This window comes from Lissotriton helveticus, chromosome 3_1 (genome assembly GCF_964261635.1).
Source record: "Lissotriton helveticus chromosome 3_1, aLisHel1.1, whole genome shotgun sequence".
NCBI classification, from domain to species: domain Eukaryota; kingdom Metazoa; phylum Chordata; class Amphibia; order Caudata; family Salamandridae; genus Lissotriton; species Lissotriton helveticus.
In genome coordinates, this window is record NC_136061.1 from 1,154,341,345 (window position 1) to 1,154,358,942 (window position 17,598).

At 41.2% G+C, this 17,598-nt stretch overlaps 1 protein-coding gene across 1 annotated transcript in view; it reads right to left on the reverse strand.

Moving 5' to 3' along the window:
• Positions 1–486: 486 nt before the first annotated feature.
• Positions 487–17,598, reverse strand: part of ACVR2A (activin A receptor type 2A) — a 283,385-nt gene continuing 266,273 nt past the window's right edge. The window contains exon 11 of the mRNA XM_078681771.1: positions 487–4,113. Coding sequence (XP_078537897.1) covers positions 3,919–4,113 — 195 coding nt within the window. The 3' untranslated portion in view covers positions 487–3,918. The remainder of the gene's footprint in view (positions 4,114–17,598) is intronic.

Genomic DNA, 17,598 nt, shown 5'->3' on the forward strand with positions numbered 1-17,598 from the left:
TTAAATGACTCATTTTGTACCGTTAACTGGCAATTTACAAAAATTGCAGTTTTACAAAAAATCATGAATTTTTCCAAAAAAGTTATAAAAGAGTCACGGCTAAGGCTGAATGTCCTGCTAAGTGCATAATGGGTGCATAGCAAGTGAATGCAGTATAGCATACCTACCTCAAACAGTTAAAGGTTATAGTTCAGCAAACCGGTATCTAAAAGGGGGAAAAAATGGACATTCTCCAAGTATGTTCAGTAACTCGCAATGCATGCCTTAACTCATGCCCCAGACATGCTATGCTGTCCGCAGACAGGCTACTTTACTGTCAAATTTCACCTCATTTTGGGTTTGAATTTGCTAAACCATACTTAACATTAGCTGTGTTTTCAGCATATACATGTATTTACTTTTACAGATGTTAATAGTACAAAAATATCATGAAATCATATAATGTGCTTAGTAACCACTTAAGGGGGAATAAAACAAATATTCAAATATGTTTGTATATTTTTTATTTACCTTTTTGGTGGGGATAGCATACACTTATTTGTACAATAATTAACAATCACTTTTTTCCACGATGTTTCTGTAGATACTTGCAGAAAAATAGCAAGTACGTTTTACGGAGGTAAAACAACCTGTGGCCTAAACACTGATGGAAATATGGAGAGTAAAGCTAAAATAATTGCTTACCAATATTTTTATTTTTTTTAGAGGTAACGGATAGCATATGGACAGACTGCATATAAATGTGTACTGCTGGTTGAATATCTGAGGTAAATGATGTTCAATAAAGGATGCTACTTGCATCACTTTGCCCATAAACCGTAAATAACATTCTGCATGTTCATACCAAATAGTTGGAATAAAAATTATGCATAAAAATATTGAAATACATTTAAAAACATTAGTAGCTGAGAAAACCATTTAAACTACAACTGGCAGTTTTTCTTGAACTATGATCATAGATTTCTGTGATGAAATATTTAATATTACTTATTCAGAATACATTCAGGGACAGATTTTCTTTTTTGCACTGCTGCACATCAGCTGTGCATAACAGCAAAACAAAGAAAAATGAATGACTTGTACCAATAAATAACTTTAAATGAGCCAAGACAAATGACAGAAGTCACTGGCTAACTGTAGTGAACCCAAACACGATCCAGGCATCTGGAGATAACTATGTACATTTGTAATATGAATAACACTTCCGAAAAGCAGTGACAGATGACTGACAACTGTTTTTTTTCTTTAGATTTATGGTTATAGGTCTAAACTGGATTATAACGTCTCTTTGTACATCTAAGCTACACACAAGTTTCAGTAAAAAAACACTGCAATATTATGACTGTGTATATACATGGCAGACTGGATCATATTAACTTCACTAGGTACAGATGTCTGTTAGTTATGCATATCATACATGGCGTGCTTCTTTAAAAAAGTTTCATCACTAAAATCAGAAAATAGTACAATACTGATAATGTAGGTTTTTAGAAAAGAAACAATAAGTTCCCCATTACCATTGTTTTTAAGTTTTGCTATTTGGTGTCATTGTTTTTAAAGAGTTTAAATTATTTTCTACTTTGCAATGGGAAATGGTTTACCAACAAAATCTAGCTAAGAAAATGCATTCATGTGGTGATACTGTGCAAAATAATCAGTACCGTATTGTTATATGAAAAAATAAACTATTGTATGTATATTTTACATATATTTTTCAGAAGAAAAAGTGCCATTTCACCAATATCTTTTTTTCAGCTATGTGCATACCTCAGAAATCGGTTTGGAACTGCTCAGCAGGACCAACAGACTGACTGGGCTGAGCAGAGTCTTGCCCTTTTAAGAGCATAATACATTTATTATATTGGCCATTAGTAGGCAGGTGGATGATCTCTTAATATGAACCAGGCAAGAACCTCTAACTTAAATTCCTCTTGCCCAAATCACCATTTTGCCGCAGGAAGATTTTATTTTTACAATATGAAGCAGATTGCGCCCAACAGTACCAGTACCCATCAAAGCGGGCCAAACTATAACTACAGTGAAAACATAGGTACAAAAACTAAAAAATATGAAACTGCGCTAGGTGGTTTACTCCTAGATGGACTTTTAAAATTGCTATTACCCTTCTTTCCATCCCTGCTTAAGGGTGTTGATATTTTTGTTTATGATTTGCATTGTTCCCAGAGAATAAGTGCATGTATGCAAAATGTAGTGTACTGTGATTTATAAATAATTTGAATATAATACATTCACAGTGAGCTCCTGATTGCGACATTAAAAGTTTCATAAAAAAGTAATGCATAAGAAATTACAGGACAAATATATATACTATAATACTGCCTATTGGTGGTTCTGCACTGCTGAGCAATCAAGAAATTTAATGCAATTTACTTTGGCTTTTTCGAATTAAAAACCATTTTGCTTAGTGTTAGGTTTCTTATCAAAAAGACGTTGGCACCTACATCTACTAGTAATTCAAAGTCTCTTTTAAATGTTAGAGTTGGCCAATTCCAGGCTCGGGCCACTTTATCTTCAATGTTAAAAATGGTAGTTTCATTTTATTGAAATGTTCTTAGCTTGAGCTAGGTGTGTCAGTAAAGTTCACCACTAAATAGTCATTTCATAAATTTAATAACTAGTTATCTGTGATATTTCTGAACAGTAAAATCTGAAGGATAAATGGATTACATAAGTTTGTAATAAACTTGTATATAAATTTTACAGTGACAATATGGCATTAAGCTAATATGCAGGTAACGGTGCATGTCGGAAAGCAGAGAATGGGAATTCTGGGTAATGAAGCTTCCTGAGGTGATCCAGAAACAGCAATACAAAACATACTGCTTAGTGAAACATAACATACACTAGGCAGAACCATTTACATACATACATAAATAGGAAAAAGTATTATTTGAAGAGAATCATTAAGAACAGAATTCCAGTGTCACAGCTCACGTAGAATAAAAAAAAAAAAGTCATGCTAAAATGTTCAAATATTCCTCTGACACAGCAAACCTAAATTGTACTTCAATGTACGCAATGCAATTTATGCAATATTTGGGGAATTGGAGGTAAAACGTAGTTTCAATTAAATGGAGGAAAAATAAAAGATTTATTTTTTATACTATGTACAGAACTTTTTCTTTATACAAGCTTTCCGAGTAGGGTAAACACTGCTAAATGAAAAGCCATGTGTTATTGGCATTATGCATCACTTACCCTTTTTAAATAACAGTGAATTTGTAACATAAAATTACAAAACACAGATTGATTTAATATTCAAATCTTCTTAGTGTTCTTTTATAATTTAGCATTTGTGGAACTGAGGTATACCTTGTTGAGGGAGGTTAAAGTAATGCTTGGAAGCCTCTTTGCTATATCCCACTTGATTATTTCTTCAATTTATGTACATATAACAGCAGCACACTAAACATTCACAAGCTGTGTCATATTGGCATTACAATAGTCATTTATACAAACACAACAGCAAATGCAATAAAAACGAGTTACCCTTTTTTAAATCTCAAATGAAATGTTCCGATTTAAAAAAAAAAAAAAAAATAGCAGTAGTTCATTTCAGGAAATTTGTCTTTTTCCCTTGGACAGACCAAGTTTTAAGAAACCAATGTCTGTTTCAATGACGTGAAGCCAGGTCAATTTTCTTCATTTCCATTTTGATTTCCTCATTTTATTCTTGCCAGTGCTCCATTAGTGACGAGTCATTAAGGCAAGTCCGCGGAATCAAACAAGCACCCCGGATCCATGCTGGAAAAGCAGACTCTTAAAGTAACATTCCAAACTTTCTTTTCCATACTCCTTTTCACAAGAAAAGTCAATAATGTGAACCGTATGCTGTTCCATAACTCAGCACCTTCTCATATGAGTACTATTGGTCAGACCTCTTGACCTCTATGACTATCATAGACTTGATTCTTTCGGGGGGTAGTCCACATTTGTGACCATTGTGACCACTGTCACAATGTCTTCTGTTGTTATAATGTTCGTTAGTCTTTGCATCTGAATAATCCGTTCTTCTACACAGCCAGCTGATAACCTTGCTTCTGCCTCATGATCCCAACATTCTTCGATAGTCTCACAGAGCATTGCCATTCCCTAAAAAAAAAAAAGTACATAAATGTACATTATTCAAAACAATTTAGGTTTTACATTTAAATATTTATTACAGGAGTATGCCGCAAGTCAGACATACTTCAAGAACCCTTCCTATAATCGAATTATATACAAATCTAGATGCTGCACCAAAACAATTTATCCACTTAATATAAATTTCCGGCATCATACATAGGCCTATTAAAATCCCTCACAAAATATTTATGCCTAATATAGTTTATGTTTATCGCATAATATGTGTGAAATGTTTGAAAATAACACATTTATTCTCATACTCCGAAACCAACTGCAAATGTATCTAAACATTCATTTCAAATATTCCACACCTTCAGATCACAAAGTTATTATGCCTATCCTGGATAAATTAAATAGTCTCTCTGAATTATTTTTCAGAGAAGCGGAGACATATTTGAAATGTTCAACCAGTTCTTCTCTACTTTGGAAACAGAACTGTACAGGGGTTCTCTACAATGTTATTTGTACAATTCATATGAAAGGGAGATTGAGTTCTTATGAGCCAAGGCAAAAGTTGAAAAATGTTTATTATATCACTTTTCAAATTCAAACTGGAACCACACTATCATTCAGGACAAAGGATTCAGTATCCCCGAATTATTATTATTTTTATTATGGAGTTTTATAAAGCGCATGGTTACGCGCCCCGGCGTGTCCCCGCGCTGAGAGCGAAGTGTGGAGTATTCAGATCAAGAGGTTACTGCAGTGCCAGGCAGAAGAGGTAGGTTTTTAGGGCTCAACGGAACTTGGCCTCAGAGGATTCGAGGCGAAGTTCTATTGGAAGCAGATTCCAGTTTTTGGCTGCAAGGAGCCTGAAAGATCTGCCCCCCCATGCGAGCCTTACCGATTTTGGGGACAACTGCCAGACCGGTGCCAGAGGATCTAAGCATCCGCTCTGGTCTGTAGGGGGTAATGAGGCTGTTTAGGGGGGGCGGGCGCCCTGCCTCCAATGATGCGATGACACATGCATAGTGCTTTGAAGGTAATCCTTTCTCTGATCGGAAGCCAGTGAAGGGACTTCAGAGCAGCTTTAGAGGGCGTTCTCCTAGGAAGCCTCAGCACCAGCCGGGCTGTGGCATTTTGAAGTACCTGGAGACGGTTGAGGCTTCTAGCTGTTATGCCCAGATATAGAAGGTTAGCGTAATCGAGTCTGGATGTGACCAAGGCATGCACAAGAGTCTGCCTGGCACCAACAGGAAGTAGGTCCAGGACCTTACGTAAGCTCTTGAGTATACCGAAGCACATTCCGACCACCCGATTAACCTGGGGAGCAAATGACAAACCAGAGTCAAATAATACCCCGAGATTTTTGGCCTGTTGACAAGGCACTGGAGTAGAGCCCAGGCAGTCTGGCCACCATGCCGAGGACCACACAGTCGGACCACCTCCCACCACGAGCACTTCAGTTTTGGACCCATTCAGCTTCAGGCAGTTGTTAAGACATCCAGGAAGCAAGCTCCTGCATGCAAGCACTGAAGCTGGATGCCGCAACTTCAGGTGCCCTTGACAGTGAGATGACCAGCTGTGTGTCATCGGCATATGACACTAGTTGGATACCATGACTTTCCACAATGGTGGCTACAGGGGAAGCGTATAGGTTGAACAAAGTTGGGCTCAGGCCAGAGCCCTGGGGGACCCCTTGGTCAAGGTTGAACACGCGGGAGTAGTGTTCTCCCTGTCTGAAAGCCCCTATCAGTCAGGGAAGATTGGATCCATCTCAGCGCTGCCCCATTTACTCCGCCTTTATTAAGACACTGTAGCAAGGTGAAGTGTGCCACAGTGTCAAAGGCGGCACTCAGGTCGAGTAGGATGAGAGCCATCCTATGCCCCTCATCTACCCCTTGCCTGATGGTCTCAGTGGCCATGAGCAGCGCGGACTCCGTAGCGTGGCGTGAGCGAAAGCCAAACTGAGTTGGATAGAGAAGGTTGGCTTTCTCCACAAATGCCATAAGTTGGAGATTTGCCACCTTTTCTGCCACTTTGGCCAGGTAGGGGAGGAGGGAGATGGGACGGAGGTTGTCCAGCCTGTCCCAACTGAGGTTCGGTTTTTTTTGAGGCGGGAGCACTATCGCTTGCTTCCACCTTTTGGGTACGGTGCCAGACCCAAAAGAAAGATCCAGAACATCCCTAATATAAGGTTCAAGGATTTCAATACTCTCTCCAAGAAGTTTCGGTGATGCCGGATCACGGAGGGATCCTGACTTAATGGAGCGGCATATCTTCTGAAGCTCATTAGGGGATGGGGTGATAAAGTTGCCTAGCCTATTAGTGCCTACATCCACCAATATATTCTCACTGAACTCTGTTACCTTTTCCTTTCCGCCTGAAAAAGCGGAGTAGATAGTGGCCACTTTATCAGAGAAGAAAGTGGCAATGCGGTTGCAGGATTATCCACTTCCATTCCTCCATCTTCAGTTTAATAAATATGCTACATTTACAAAACAGCAATTAGTGAATCAGCTCAAACTCATGACACCACTTGCCCAATACACAAGACACACAGATGCATGCATTTACTTTAACGTTCCTTTTTGCTTTTTTACTCTTAGTTTTTTTTTTCATTTGTGAAGTGTGCTTGACCTAAATGGTTTCCTGCAGCTAGACAATCAATTGGAACGAAGATCTGGCAAATGCCATTGAAAGGTTTGAGAGATTTACAGAAAGCTATGCTATTAAGTAATTTAAAGAGAGGGAATTCTAAAGTTTGGCAGCAAAATTGGAAACGAAACTGCCCCCAAGATGGGTGTAGTGAAATTGTGGTGGAGCATGTAGTCACTGAGATGACTGTAAAATGTCCATGGGGACAGTAGCTGGAAAACCTGCACCTAAGATAGATGGTACCTAAATGATGGAAAGGCAAGTGCACATTGTAGAGTGTTTCGGACAGGATATCAGCCTCGACAACTATTTGGCAAGCTTTTAGGGGCAACAAAGGAGCAGTCTTCCGAAGAGAACTAAGTTGAAAGAAGAGAGATGAGGAAATGATAATTTGAGAGGAAGTAGTCAAAAAATGTAAAAAAAAAACCAACTAAATTGCGAGCTGAAGTGACTTGTGAGGGAGATGTCCATCCAGGTCCCCTCCCAGAGTCTGTGGGCCACTAACCTGATGAACATTTGGAAGAGCTTTAGTTGGCAACCAGAATATCAATATTGATTTTACGAGCATTGTGACCATCCAGGAGACCACCTCAGTAAGGCAGTTTAACTCATTCAGTCGGACAAGAATCTGGTTGTTATAAACAAGAATGTTAGGGAAGAACCAAAAGATCAAATAATAGTGGGCAAAGGGGCCACACGTATGGGGTTGGGCTGAGAAAAAGTCATTGGAGGGTCTCATGAATCATGTTTTAAAAGCCCAAATGGAAATGTGGGAACTAAATTGCCTGGGAGTGGTCCTTTAGATGGTCTGCTTACACTGCTAAGGTGGTACCTTGAACACTTATTTTTTTAGGCAAAAAACTGGTAATTATGAGAGACTTCTACAATGCTTCATATGACGTCTAGTAGAATCAAAATGGCACCGCCGCCTTGAAATACAAACTGCCCAAGTTAGTCTAAGATGGGAGACTAGGGCTGATTTGGTGCAGTGGACCAAACTGTGACTGAGTAGAGTTTGGTGATAACTGGTTTCTAAAATAAAAGTAAAAAAATTGGAGGGCTGGGAACTGATCTCCCTTTTAAGGAATTTAATGTGAAGGGACAGGAAAGCAATAGAACTGATGCACTGGTCTCCAGGAGGTTATTTTTTAAAAGAGGTAGAACTAGTGCAGACCTCTAGGATTGAGTGGTTGTTTATGGATACATAGCACAGATCTACTAGTAATGGGGTTGAATGTTTGATTTCTTTTTTCAGCATTTCATCCATCATTTATTCTTTTTGCTTTTTTCGCCCTAAGGGGGATGGATATGCCCAGACATGGGTTCTGTGCTCACTGTGCCACTGGCTAGCATGGTTGATGAGGGGGTGATACCCCAAAACCGGACCCAGGATGCTTGTTTCCGGTCCAGGGAGCACCTGGCATGGCAGTTCGGGCTGGACTGTTCCCATGGGGAGCAGGGTCAAGACTGATTTGCATATGGCAGGGTCCAAACTGGGATAGAGTGGCGAGCAAAAAAACGATGGATTAAACCCAGATCTGTGACTGGGGGTGAATGTTTGAATTGTTCAGCATTCTGTCCATCATCTGTACTTTTTGCTTTTGCGATTGGAGAGCGAGAGCATGGAAAACAGAAGCTGGCCAAGCATTCAGTGGTAATCCACAGAGAACAGAAGCTAAGCAGGACAGAAGTTCTAAGAGCAGGTGGACAAGAAGAGGAGGTAGATGGGAATAGAATGAGAAAGGCTGGATGACTAAGGTAAGAACTGCAAATCTTTAAAACATTTTCATACAAAAAAGGAGCAAGAGAACAAGACAAGTTGTGTGGGCTGCATGGAAAGAACTGCCATAAGATGGTTAGGTGAGAGTTCACAATGGAAAAGTTGGTGACCTGCAATCCTCATTATCCTTCAAGGGAATACAAGTAAAAGGGCTTTCCTGTTTTCAGTATCTATTTATTAGGAATTCAGTATTTTTCAGTGTTTTTCCAATGTTTACAAGAAATCATAAAAATCAATGGCTAGCTGTGTTTGCTCCTTTTTACTCCACAAAAAATGTCATGTAGAATTTGTTTTTATTTTCAGTTCTCGCCATCTTTTCGGTCCTTAACTCCTTTCTCTGCACCCTCTCTGATATTCATTTGTTTTATAAATTGCGCTAATGCCAACGGGGTCTTGGCACTAATAACTGACTGAAAAGAGAATGATCATACAGCTCAGACTTACTGCTTACATCTATTCAAAATGGAAAAGAGTACAACCAGGTTTTAAGCTGTTTCTTGAAGCTAAAAAAGCTTGACTGGCTTCTCAAAGATTATTCCCAAATCCTTAATCGAAGATACCGGAATTGAGGAGAGCTATGCGTCTGGCGCCACCAGGATTGATCCCAAGAGACCAACTCCTTACCAAAGTGGAGAACCTCAGTCTTAGCCTAATTAGGAATGAGGCTGTTATCATTCATGCAATGTTCAATAGCTTCCATACATCCACAGAAGTGGTGAGCTGTCTCATCAACATCAATCGATACAGACAACAATTTGTGAATCATCTGCATAGGATACTGGAGCAAAACCAAACAATAAGATCAGTCTTGGCAGTGGGGGCACATAAATATTGAACAGCGTTGAGTTCAGCGATAAGCCCTGAGACCCAGCATGGCAGTGTGAAGGACTTGGTACAATTAATGGCCTTGGGGGACATAGTTTCTCTTATTATATCAGAATGATCAGCACACACAGTTTCGCATTTATAAAGATATAACGTGCATTAATTGGGTATTGGGATGCACAAACTTCATTCACAGATTTTTCCTTTTTTAGAAGAAATTCTTTATTGAAGTCTTAGTTAAAATTAGCTTTTTTCTCAATGTAGCCAAAGCGTTTTGTCTCTTTACAAGAAACTTCTTCAGAGCTTAATCAGTTGGTAACATCTAAGGACCATATAAGTCATATTTTTCTCAGTCTCCCAAAGATCCGTATTCAATTGGGAAGTACTTGATATCTATTCAAGACATTTGCATATATTTTGCTTGCCCCATGTGATCACAATGGCTGAATTCCAGGTGTCTTATTGCTGTATCAGAATCCCACTCATCCGGGCAGGGGCTAATTTTCCAATGCACATGTATCAATCCAATGTTGGCATCCGAGATCGTACAAACGATGACCAGCGCATCGTGTATAAGAGCGTATACACAATACACTGCTCACTGATACAGCAATAAGAGACACTTAAATAAAGCCATACTGATCATATGGGGCAAGCAAAATATTTTAAGCCCTGAAGAAGTCAATAGTATAGAGTAGGACTCCTGTGAGAGACTAGGAGGCTGTTCTTCATGATCTGAGCACCACATAAAATGGACTTGATTCACCATATGTGATAGGTTTCATTGTTTTTTTTTGCCAAAGTCTCATTATTTGTAAATCACTCATTAATTGTACTCTGTATGAAAGAAAGGAACTAACCAGTTCCAAAGCAGAGCCTTCAACTCCAATTTCTATCAAGCAATCAACAAGATCTTGTGGTTAACGGTGTGGAACGCTGCTGAAAGAAGGATCATCGCCGCCTTTCCTCCGCCATCCAGGACACATCTCCGCTCAGCGGACTCTGAGCTGCAATTTGGCCTAAAACTAAACATCGCTTTATCTAGAATTTCATTTGACTGCACTCAAATAACTTTCCTTTGTTTTTTTCTCACCTCCAGGCCTACCTAAATTCCCAGCACTCAAACACCTCTTTCCCGCAGCCCAGTCCTACCCCATGTCAAAGATGTGCTTTGATGGGGTAGGTTTGCTTCTCATTAATGTTTGATTGGCACATTTAAATGATTACTGGTGGGTATTCAACACCTTCCTCCTACTTTTTCTTTCAGGAAAATGGCAATCATTGTATGAATTGATATATAATTCATATCCTGAATAGGAAATATTGTGGGGCGCTTAGTGAATTAATTTAACGCAGTATAACACTGCTGTGTTCTTTGTCTTGAGATACCAAGAAAGGACTAGGCTAATACACTATTACTGCCCGATTTGGGTCTAATCCTTCATTGCCTAGTCTTGGGGTGAATTCAGCTAATAAATTAGTATGTATACTGTGGAGTACACACAATATACTTATTTGTCATGCAGTATTTGTCACAGTGGAGTGTACAGGTGAAGCTGCCAAGTCTGGTTTCAATAACAAAAGTTCTAAGTTCCAAGCTTCATTTACATTGGTGCAAAAGCTCAAAGGATCAATACAGTTTTGTCAAATTGCGTGTCTGCAGAACATTGTAAGGAAATGCCTCTTCTTGCTTTAAGACAGAGTGCACTGAGGCCTGTTAATCAGACCGCGGGGCCAGTGCCCTGACCCTAAAGTGTAAGTTGAATCAGCTGTCCCCAACGGCAAATGCCTAACTAGTCTAAGTCCCTAGTAAATACTGCTACTAAGGGCACGTAAGCTAGAGGGGCACCCCAGGGCTTGCAGCACAAATGATGCCACCCTGAAGGTGGCCCAAGTAAAACAAATTCTCCTGCCCGCTACAGCAGACTGGTAGAGAAGGTGTGCACTGCCAGCCCAACTTTGTCACTGGAAGCAATGGTAAAGCCACCACTTCCCCAGTACATGTGTGTAAGTCACCCCCCTAGCAGGCCTAACAAGTCCTAAAGAGGGTGCAACATCCTGGGCATGCATTTTACATGTCCTGTGAGTAAAATACACACAAATCGAGTTTCTATCATGGAAAGACTTGGTCGCCAAATTGGCTAGTACAGGGTTACATGCGGACCCCTCAGCTGTGCTAATTCCTGAACAGTGCTACCAAAATGGGCACTCTAAGATATCAAACAACTGGTTACATTAAGGCCGACTTGTATCTCATGTCAAAATTAATGTAGCCTGTTGTAGTGTGCAGCTTTACCCAAGCTGCCACTTTGCTGCCTTTAAAACTTGTGTTCTTTCCGGAGACAGCTTTCTGCCCTCATGGAGAGACGTGCTAACGACTCTCAGGAAGGACAGCAATGAGGGATTGTAGGCCAGGGAGGTGTCACTTACCTCCTGCAGGAAGCCACTTGGGTGTTAGTCCCAAACGGCAGTGTTCAAAGGTGAAGCTGCCTTATAACACCAAGGGTGAGGGCTGTCCCAACTGATGAGTTAGACAGGCCGGCATGGGATCATCAACCCACGAGTGGGAGCTACATCAACCAACACTCAACATGATCTTTCGTCGCTGGGGTCGCCCGACACTGGATCTCTTTGCAACGCCGGAGAACCGCAAATGCCCAGCTTACGCAAGTTGGCATCCCCACGAAGGGTCACAGGGCAATGCCCTTTTGATGAACTGGTCAAATCTGTTTGCTTACGCCTTTCCTCCAATCCCTCTGGTGCCTCGGGTACTTTGGAAGATACGGAGAGAACCCTGCCACATCCTTCTCATTGCTCCCAGGTGGCCACGACAGGCATGGTTCTCGGAGTTGCTCCTTCTGTCCCAATGCGAGCCCATCCTTCTTCATCCTCGGATGGATCTTCTTTCCATGGACAGGGGTCTCATCTACCATCCAGACCCCTCTCCTCTGAGCTTATCAGCCTGGAACCTGAACACTGTGAATTTGCACATCTAACCATTCCTCAAGAATGTCAAGACATCCTTGCTCAGGCCAGAGCTCCTTCAACTATAAAGACTTACAAGTTGAAATGGACACGTTTCTGCCATTGGTGTGCTGCTGCCGGTGTGCATTCCTTGCGTGCAACGCCTGCTCAGCTCCTCCCTTTCTTCTTTCAATTGGCTCAGTCAGGATTGTCTCATGCTACTTTAAGAGTTTTTCTGGCGGCAATTTCACGCTTCCGCCACGATGGCTCCACCTCCCTCTGTTCCTCTAGGATAATACGCCAATTTTTCAAGGGACTATTTCGTAAATTTTCACCAATTAGGCGCCCTCCTCCTGCGTGGCGCCTCAACATTGTTTTTGCACAATTAATGAATGCACCGTTTGAACCAATACATAGAGCTGACCTCAAGTACATCACCTGGAAGGTTGCTCTTCTTCTTGCATTGACGTCTTCGCGTCGAGTGAGTAACATTCATGCATTTACGATCAAACCACCATTTCTTCAGTTTCAGTCGGATTGTGTGCTGCTACGCACTAACCCTACTTTTCTTCCTAAAGTACCTTCAGATTTCCACATCAATGAACCTGTTATTCTGAAGAGTTTCTTTGCTAACCCGCAGTCTCCTGCGGAACAACGCTTGCACTCCTTAGACATTAAACGGTGCTTGAAGTTCTACATCAGCAGAACGTCCCAGTTCCGCAAATCTGACCAACTCTTTGTAGCTTATGGCCGTTTTCACAGGGGACGTCCAGTTACCAAACCTACGATAGCCCGTTGGGTGTCTTCGGCTATTGCTTTCTGCCATCAAAAGGCAGGCAAACCTTTACAATCTTCGGTGAGGGCCCATTCTACCAGATCCATGGCGTCCTCTACTGCACTATTTGCCGGTGTCCCGCTGCATCAGATTTGCAGAGCAGCCTCGTGGTCCAGCAGGCACACGTTCACGAAACACTACTGTCTGGGTGCCATGAATGAAGGGGATACGGCAGTAGGACAAGCTGTGCTTCGTAATCTTTTTCAGTAAGGTGAGCCTCTGTTCTACTCTCCTCCTATTAGTTTCCAAGTACTTATTGACTGTTTGATATATATATGTGCTCCATACATATGATTTTATTATGCATTGTAGCTATGGAAACTTTCTTTGGTACTGACTGCTATCTATTCTATATTCAAGCATGTGAATCTATGAAAGACACCACAATACTGGAGAAGAACAATTGTTACTTACCTGTAAACAGGTGGTTGTCCAGTATTGGTGTCTTTCATAGATTCACATGCGACCCTCCCTCCTCCTCTCAGAGGCTCTCTTCTCCTCACAGACTCTTTGGTCACTCTTGTGCTCGAAAATCTGAGGTGCTGAGCTCTGAGGAGAAGGTTCAAGAGGGTTGCTGTCGCCTGATTGGCTGCAGTTTGGACCAACATAATGACAAGGATAGGCTGCATATGGTTTTTTCCTTTCCCATGCATTCCTATGTAGAATTATGGGTAGGCAGGTTATGCCTTTTTCTAATACATATTTCAGGTTTTTTTCTAGTGATTATATATATATGTATATATGTTTATATATATATATATATATATATTTAGTATATTATTGCTATTTTATTTACCGTGGGACTCTCACTCCGACGACGGGGAATGTTCAAGCATGTGAATCTATGAAAGACACCAATACTGGAGAACCACCTGTTTACAGGTAAGTAACAATTGTTCATACAGCGGATGTGACTCACTCTAAATAGGCTTTGTGCTGAGTGTGTCGTAGGGTTAATCAAGCTACCCCAATTCTTGATTCTGGATTTGAGAATGGGGATAAGTTAAAGTCATTTGATCATTGTGTGGCAGACCTGGCCCGGCGGTATTGGAGTCCTTACATGAGCATCAGTTAAATTACACAAGGACACATTCATTTTGGTTTTAGGCATGGGGAGATTAAGTGATTTGCCAAGAATCGCAGCACGTTGAGCCAATGCCAAATCTCCAACTTGGTTCCCCAGTTGCCGTCGGCAGCTCTGGCAGAAACGCCACACCCTCCCCAACAAGTGCAACAAATAACCAAGTGTTCAACTGCATATAAAAACAAACCCCAAATAATTGAAAAGCTCTTTGTAGCTATTACAGAACTCAAAGTGTGTACTCATTTTCTTTTAAGAGCACTAACCATAATTTCTATGGGAAAAAGGCCCCCCATATTTTTATAATTTCTCAAGAAAATGCTTTAAGTTTTACAGTTCTGATTACATCAAGAGGACTTCAGGTGTGCCAGACTTTTGCAATAAATATAGAAGGCTAGCAATCTAGTTGTTCATTAGAAGAGGCAGAGGTCAGGGCAATAGACTTGGACAATGGTGGGCAGGGAGGAGGGGGCAGAGGCAGGCAAGTTGACAATGCTGGGCCGGTTGGAGGGGCTGTGGCAGCTCAAAAGAACACGCAGAGTAGGCAGGAGGGGCAGTGGCAGGTCCATTGAGCATTGTGGCAAAAGAGAGGGTTCACAGGCAAGCACATATACATCGGAGGCAGGAGAAAGAAGGCATGGGGGAGTAAGTTAAGCATGGAGGCTAAGCAGGAGGGCAATGATATGGGCATAGCCTCAGGCAACTGAGGGGGAGTGGGTAGGTACATCAAGCTAACATGTGAGCACATCAGGCCATGCAGGGAAAGAGGGAGGGTGCAGATACATAGACTCGGACAACAGAGATAAGGGAGGAGGTGGGTATAGGCAGCAAGCTAACTATGCAGAGCAGGCGGAGGGGCAATGGCAGAACTAAGGCAACAGTGCTGGACGAGAGGGTAGGGGTATCGACAGGTAGGGACAGTAAGCTTTAATAGGGGCGGCACAAAAGACAATGCCAGACCAGACCCTGTGTCCAGCTGCGTGCATTAAAATGGTCATCTTAAAGTACAAAAACAAATAAATAGCAATTTACTGGGGGAAAAAACCAAGGTTAAACGGGTGTTATAATTTGGTGAAAATGTCTTGTAAAATATACCATTTGAAACTAATAAAATCACTGCAATTCACCAGTTATAGTTATCTCAAGTCACCATAACTCACACCCTAAAGTAACTAACTGGCGCCCTTGCCATGCACAGCTTTTACACTTGCATATTAAATCAATCATGACATATTCAATCACTACATTTATAACATCACTAACCACATTTGAAATGCCATAATTGTTGATAAATCTGTACATGGCAGAGCAGGAGTTAGTTACTTTAGGGTATGAGTTTTTGAAACTGGACTCAACTATAACTGGTGAATTTCAGTGATTTTGTTGGGGGCCAGTGTCCATAACGGTTTGCTTTTAATCCATTTGTTGACCATTTTCAAGTACAAAACCCCCACAAAAAACACAACAGGACTGAATTTTTGTTACTGCCCCTTTTTTTTAAAACTACAAAGTAACACAAATACATTCCCCTTCCATTTTTAGGGAAGATGGGACTGGTTCTAGATTTCCTCTCTAGAATGGTGATAATCTCACTGAATTTTCTCGGGTAGGAATTGGAAACATTTCTGGGGAGCAATGACTGAGCGATATAATATGATCCTTACAGAAGAGCCATATGGTGCAACATTTGGTAGTTGTAGGTCTTTAGTGTTGGCTGCCACTCTTGTAGAGGTTTTGTGATACCCCCACCCCGCCAATTGGGTGGCGTATGAAAGATGGGGACACAGTTTACCTCCTAGGTCGTTTCCCTATGGATGTAGTTGGTTAACTGCTTCTTAATAATGCATGTTTGTACAATTTTGTTCCTGTAGTTGCTGATAAGGCCACTTAGCGTTTTGAATTCCTTGACTAAAGTACCGGAGATTGCAAGGCCTGTAGTGCTTCCTGTGTTCCTTCTTTTTTCTAGGGCTACAGTCTTCAAGGTCTCCACCACAGTCTCCATTGGATGCATTTCATCAGCGTATAAACCAAAAAGTGTGGTGCCAGAAAAAAGCAAGTGAGGGTCAAGTTTAAGGCAGATGAACCTTAGTGACAATGATCATAGTATGGATACATGTTAACGGTAAACAGGAACATCAAGTTCAAAGAAATCTGTAGTCACATCATTAATCTGGTTTGAGACCATCAATCCCTCTGTTAATACCTCATGAGAATCATTCTTTGAGGAAAGTGCTGTAATAAGTCCCATAGGGATCAATAATATCTGACAGATAGAGCCATAGCACTTGTAGCTTTCTTGGTAGTAGCAGATGTTCAACACATTTTTCTCATCAGGGAATCCAGGTACCCGATTTCCTTTTCAGGAGGACCTTCTGAAGGCTGTGTAGTTGAGTGGTACTCTCTCGCTGTCAACACAATCACAGAATCTGATAAAGGATCTGCTTTTAAAAAACAGTCTCCTGCTCCAGGACCTGGATTACTCCGGTAGTCTTCGTGGAGCTGCCTGTGTGGAAGCTGGAGTCAGGAACATTTCCTGTGAAGGTTTCAAAAGACCAGGAACCAGGGGAAGCGAAAGCCTTGCTATAAATTAGTGACAAAATGTCTCAAAAATTACAGACGTTGCTTACACTGTAGACACTGGCTTATTCAGCTTTGAAGCTGAATAAGCATGAAGAGTATCTTCTGAATGATTAAGAATTAGAAACTCTTCAAAAGCTGGTCCTTGGGGATGGTGCCTGTAACAGGAGTGTGATGCATATCTAGAACATGAATGTCTGTGATGGCATTAAATAGAATGCAATTTCCTTCTTGGCACAGTTTTGCTTAAGGGTTGAGCTAAAAAAGGTGATGCCCCAGGTTATGAGAATTTGCGGATAGAAGTAGAGGCTTTAGCACTGGTACAGACTGTGCTGGCACAGTAGCTGGTTGAGATGTGTCCCTGGGAGTTTAATCAAGCGCTGATGGAGAGAACAAAATGTCCACTGGTGATACAGCACATGAAGGAGAGTATGCAGAGGAATATTCTAAATACGAAGTTATTGGAATACTCCTCTGTTTAAGATTCCTTACCACTTAGACTAATACAGCCTGCACAAGGTCATAGGTGGTGTTGAATGCTTCGATTTCAGATGGCAACTCTCTCATTCATTGAAGCCTACCAAGAACGACTATGTTTCTATACCAAAATTCCTCTAGAACTCTCCATGCTCCTTAGGCATTCATGACATTGTCACGTCTCCTGCGTCAGTCATCTTCATGGCCACTGAAAAAGCTTCTACCTTACCCACGAGATCTTGATAGTAGGGGATCTTCTCTCGACGAGTCAGAAAAACCATGTAGACATTGTAAGTATCAGTCTGCACTTTTTTC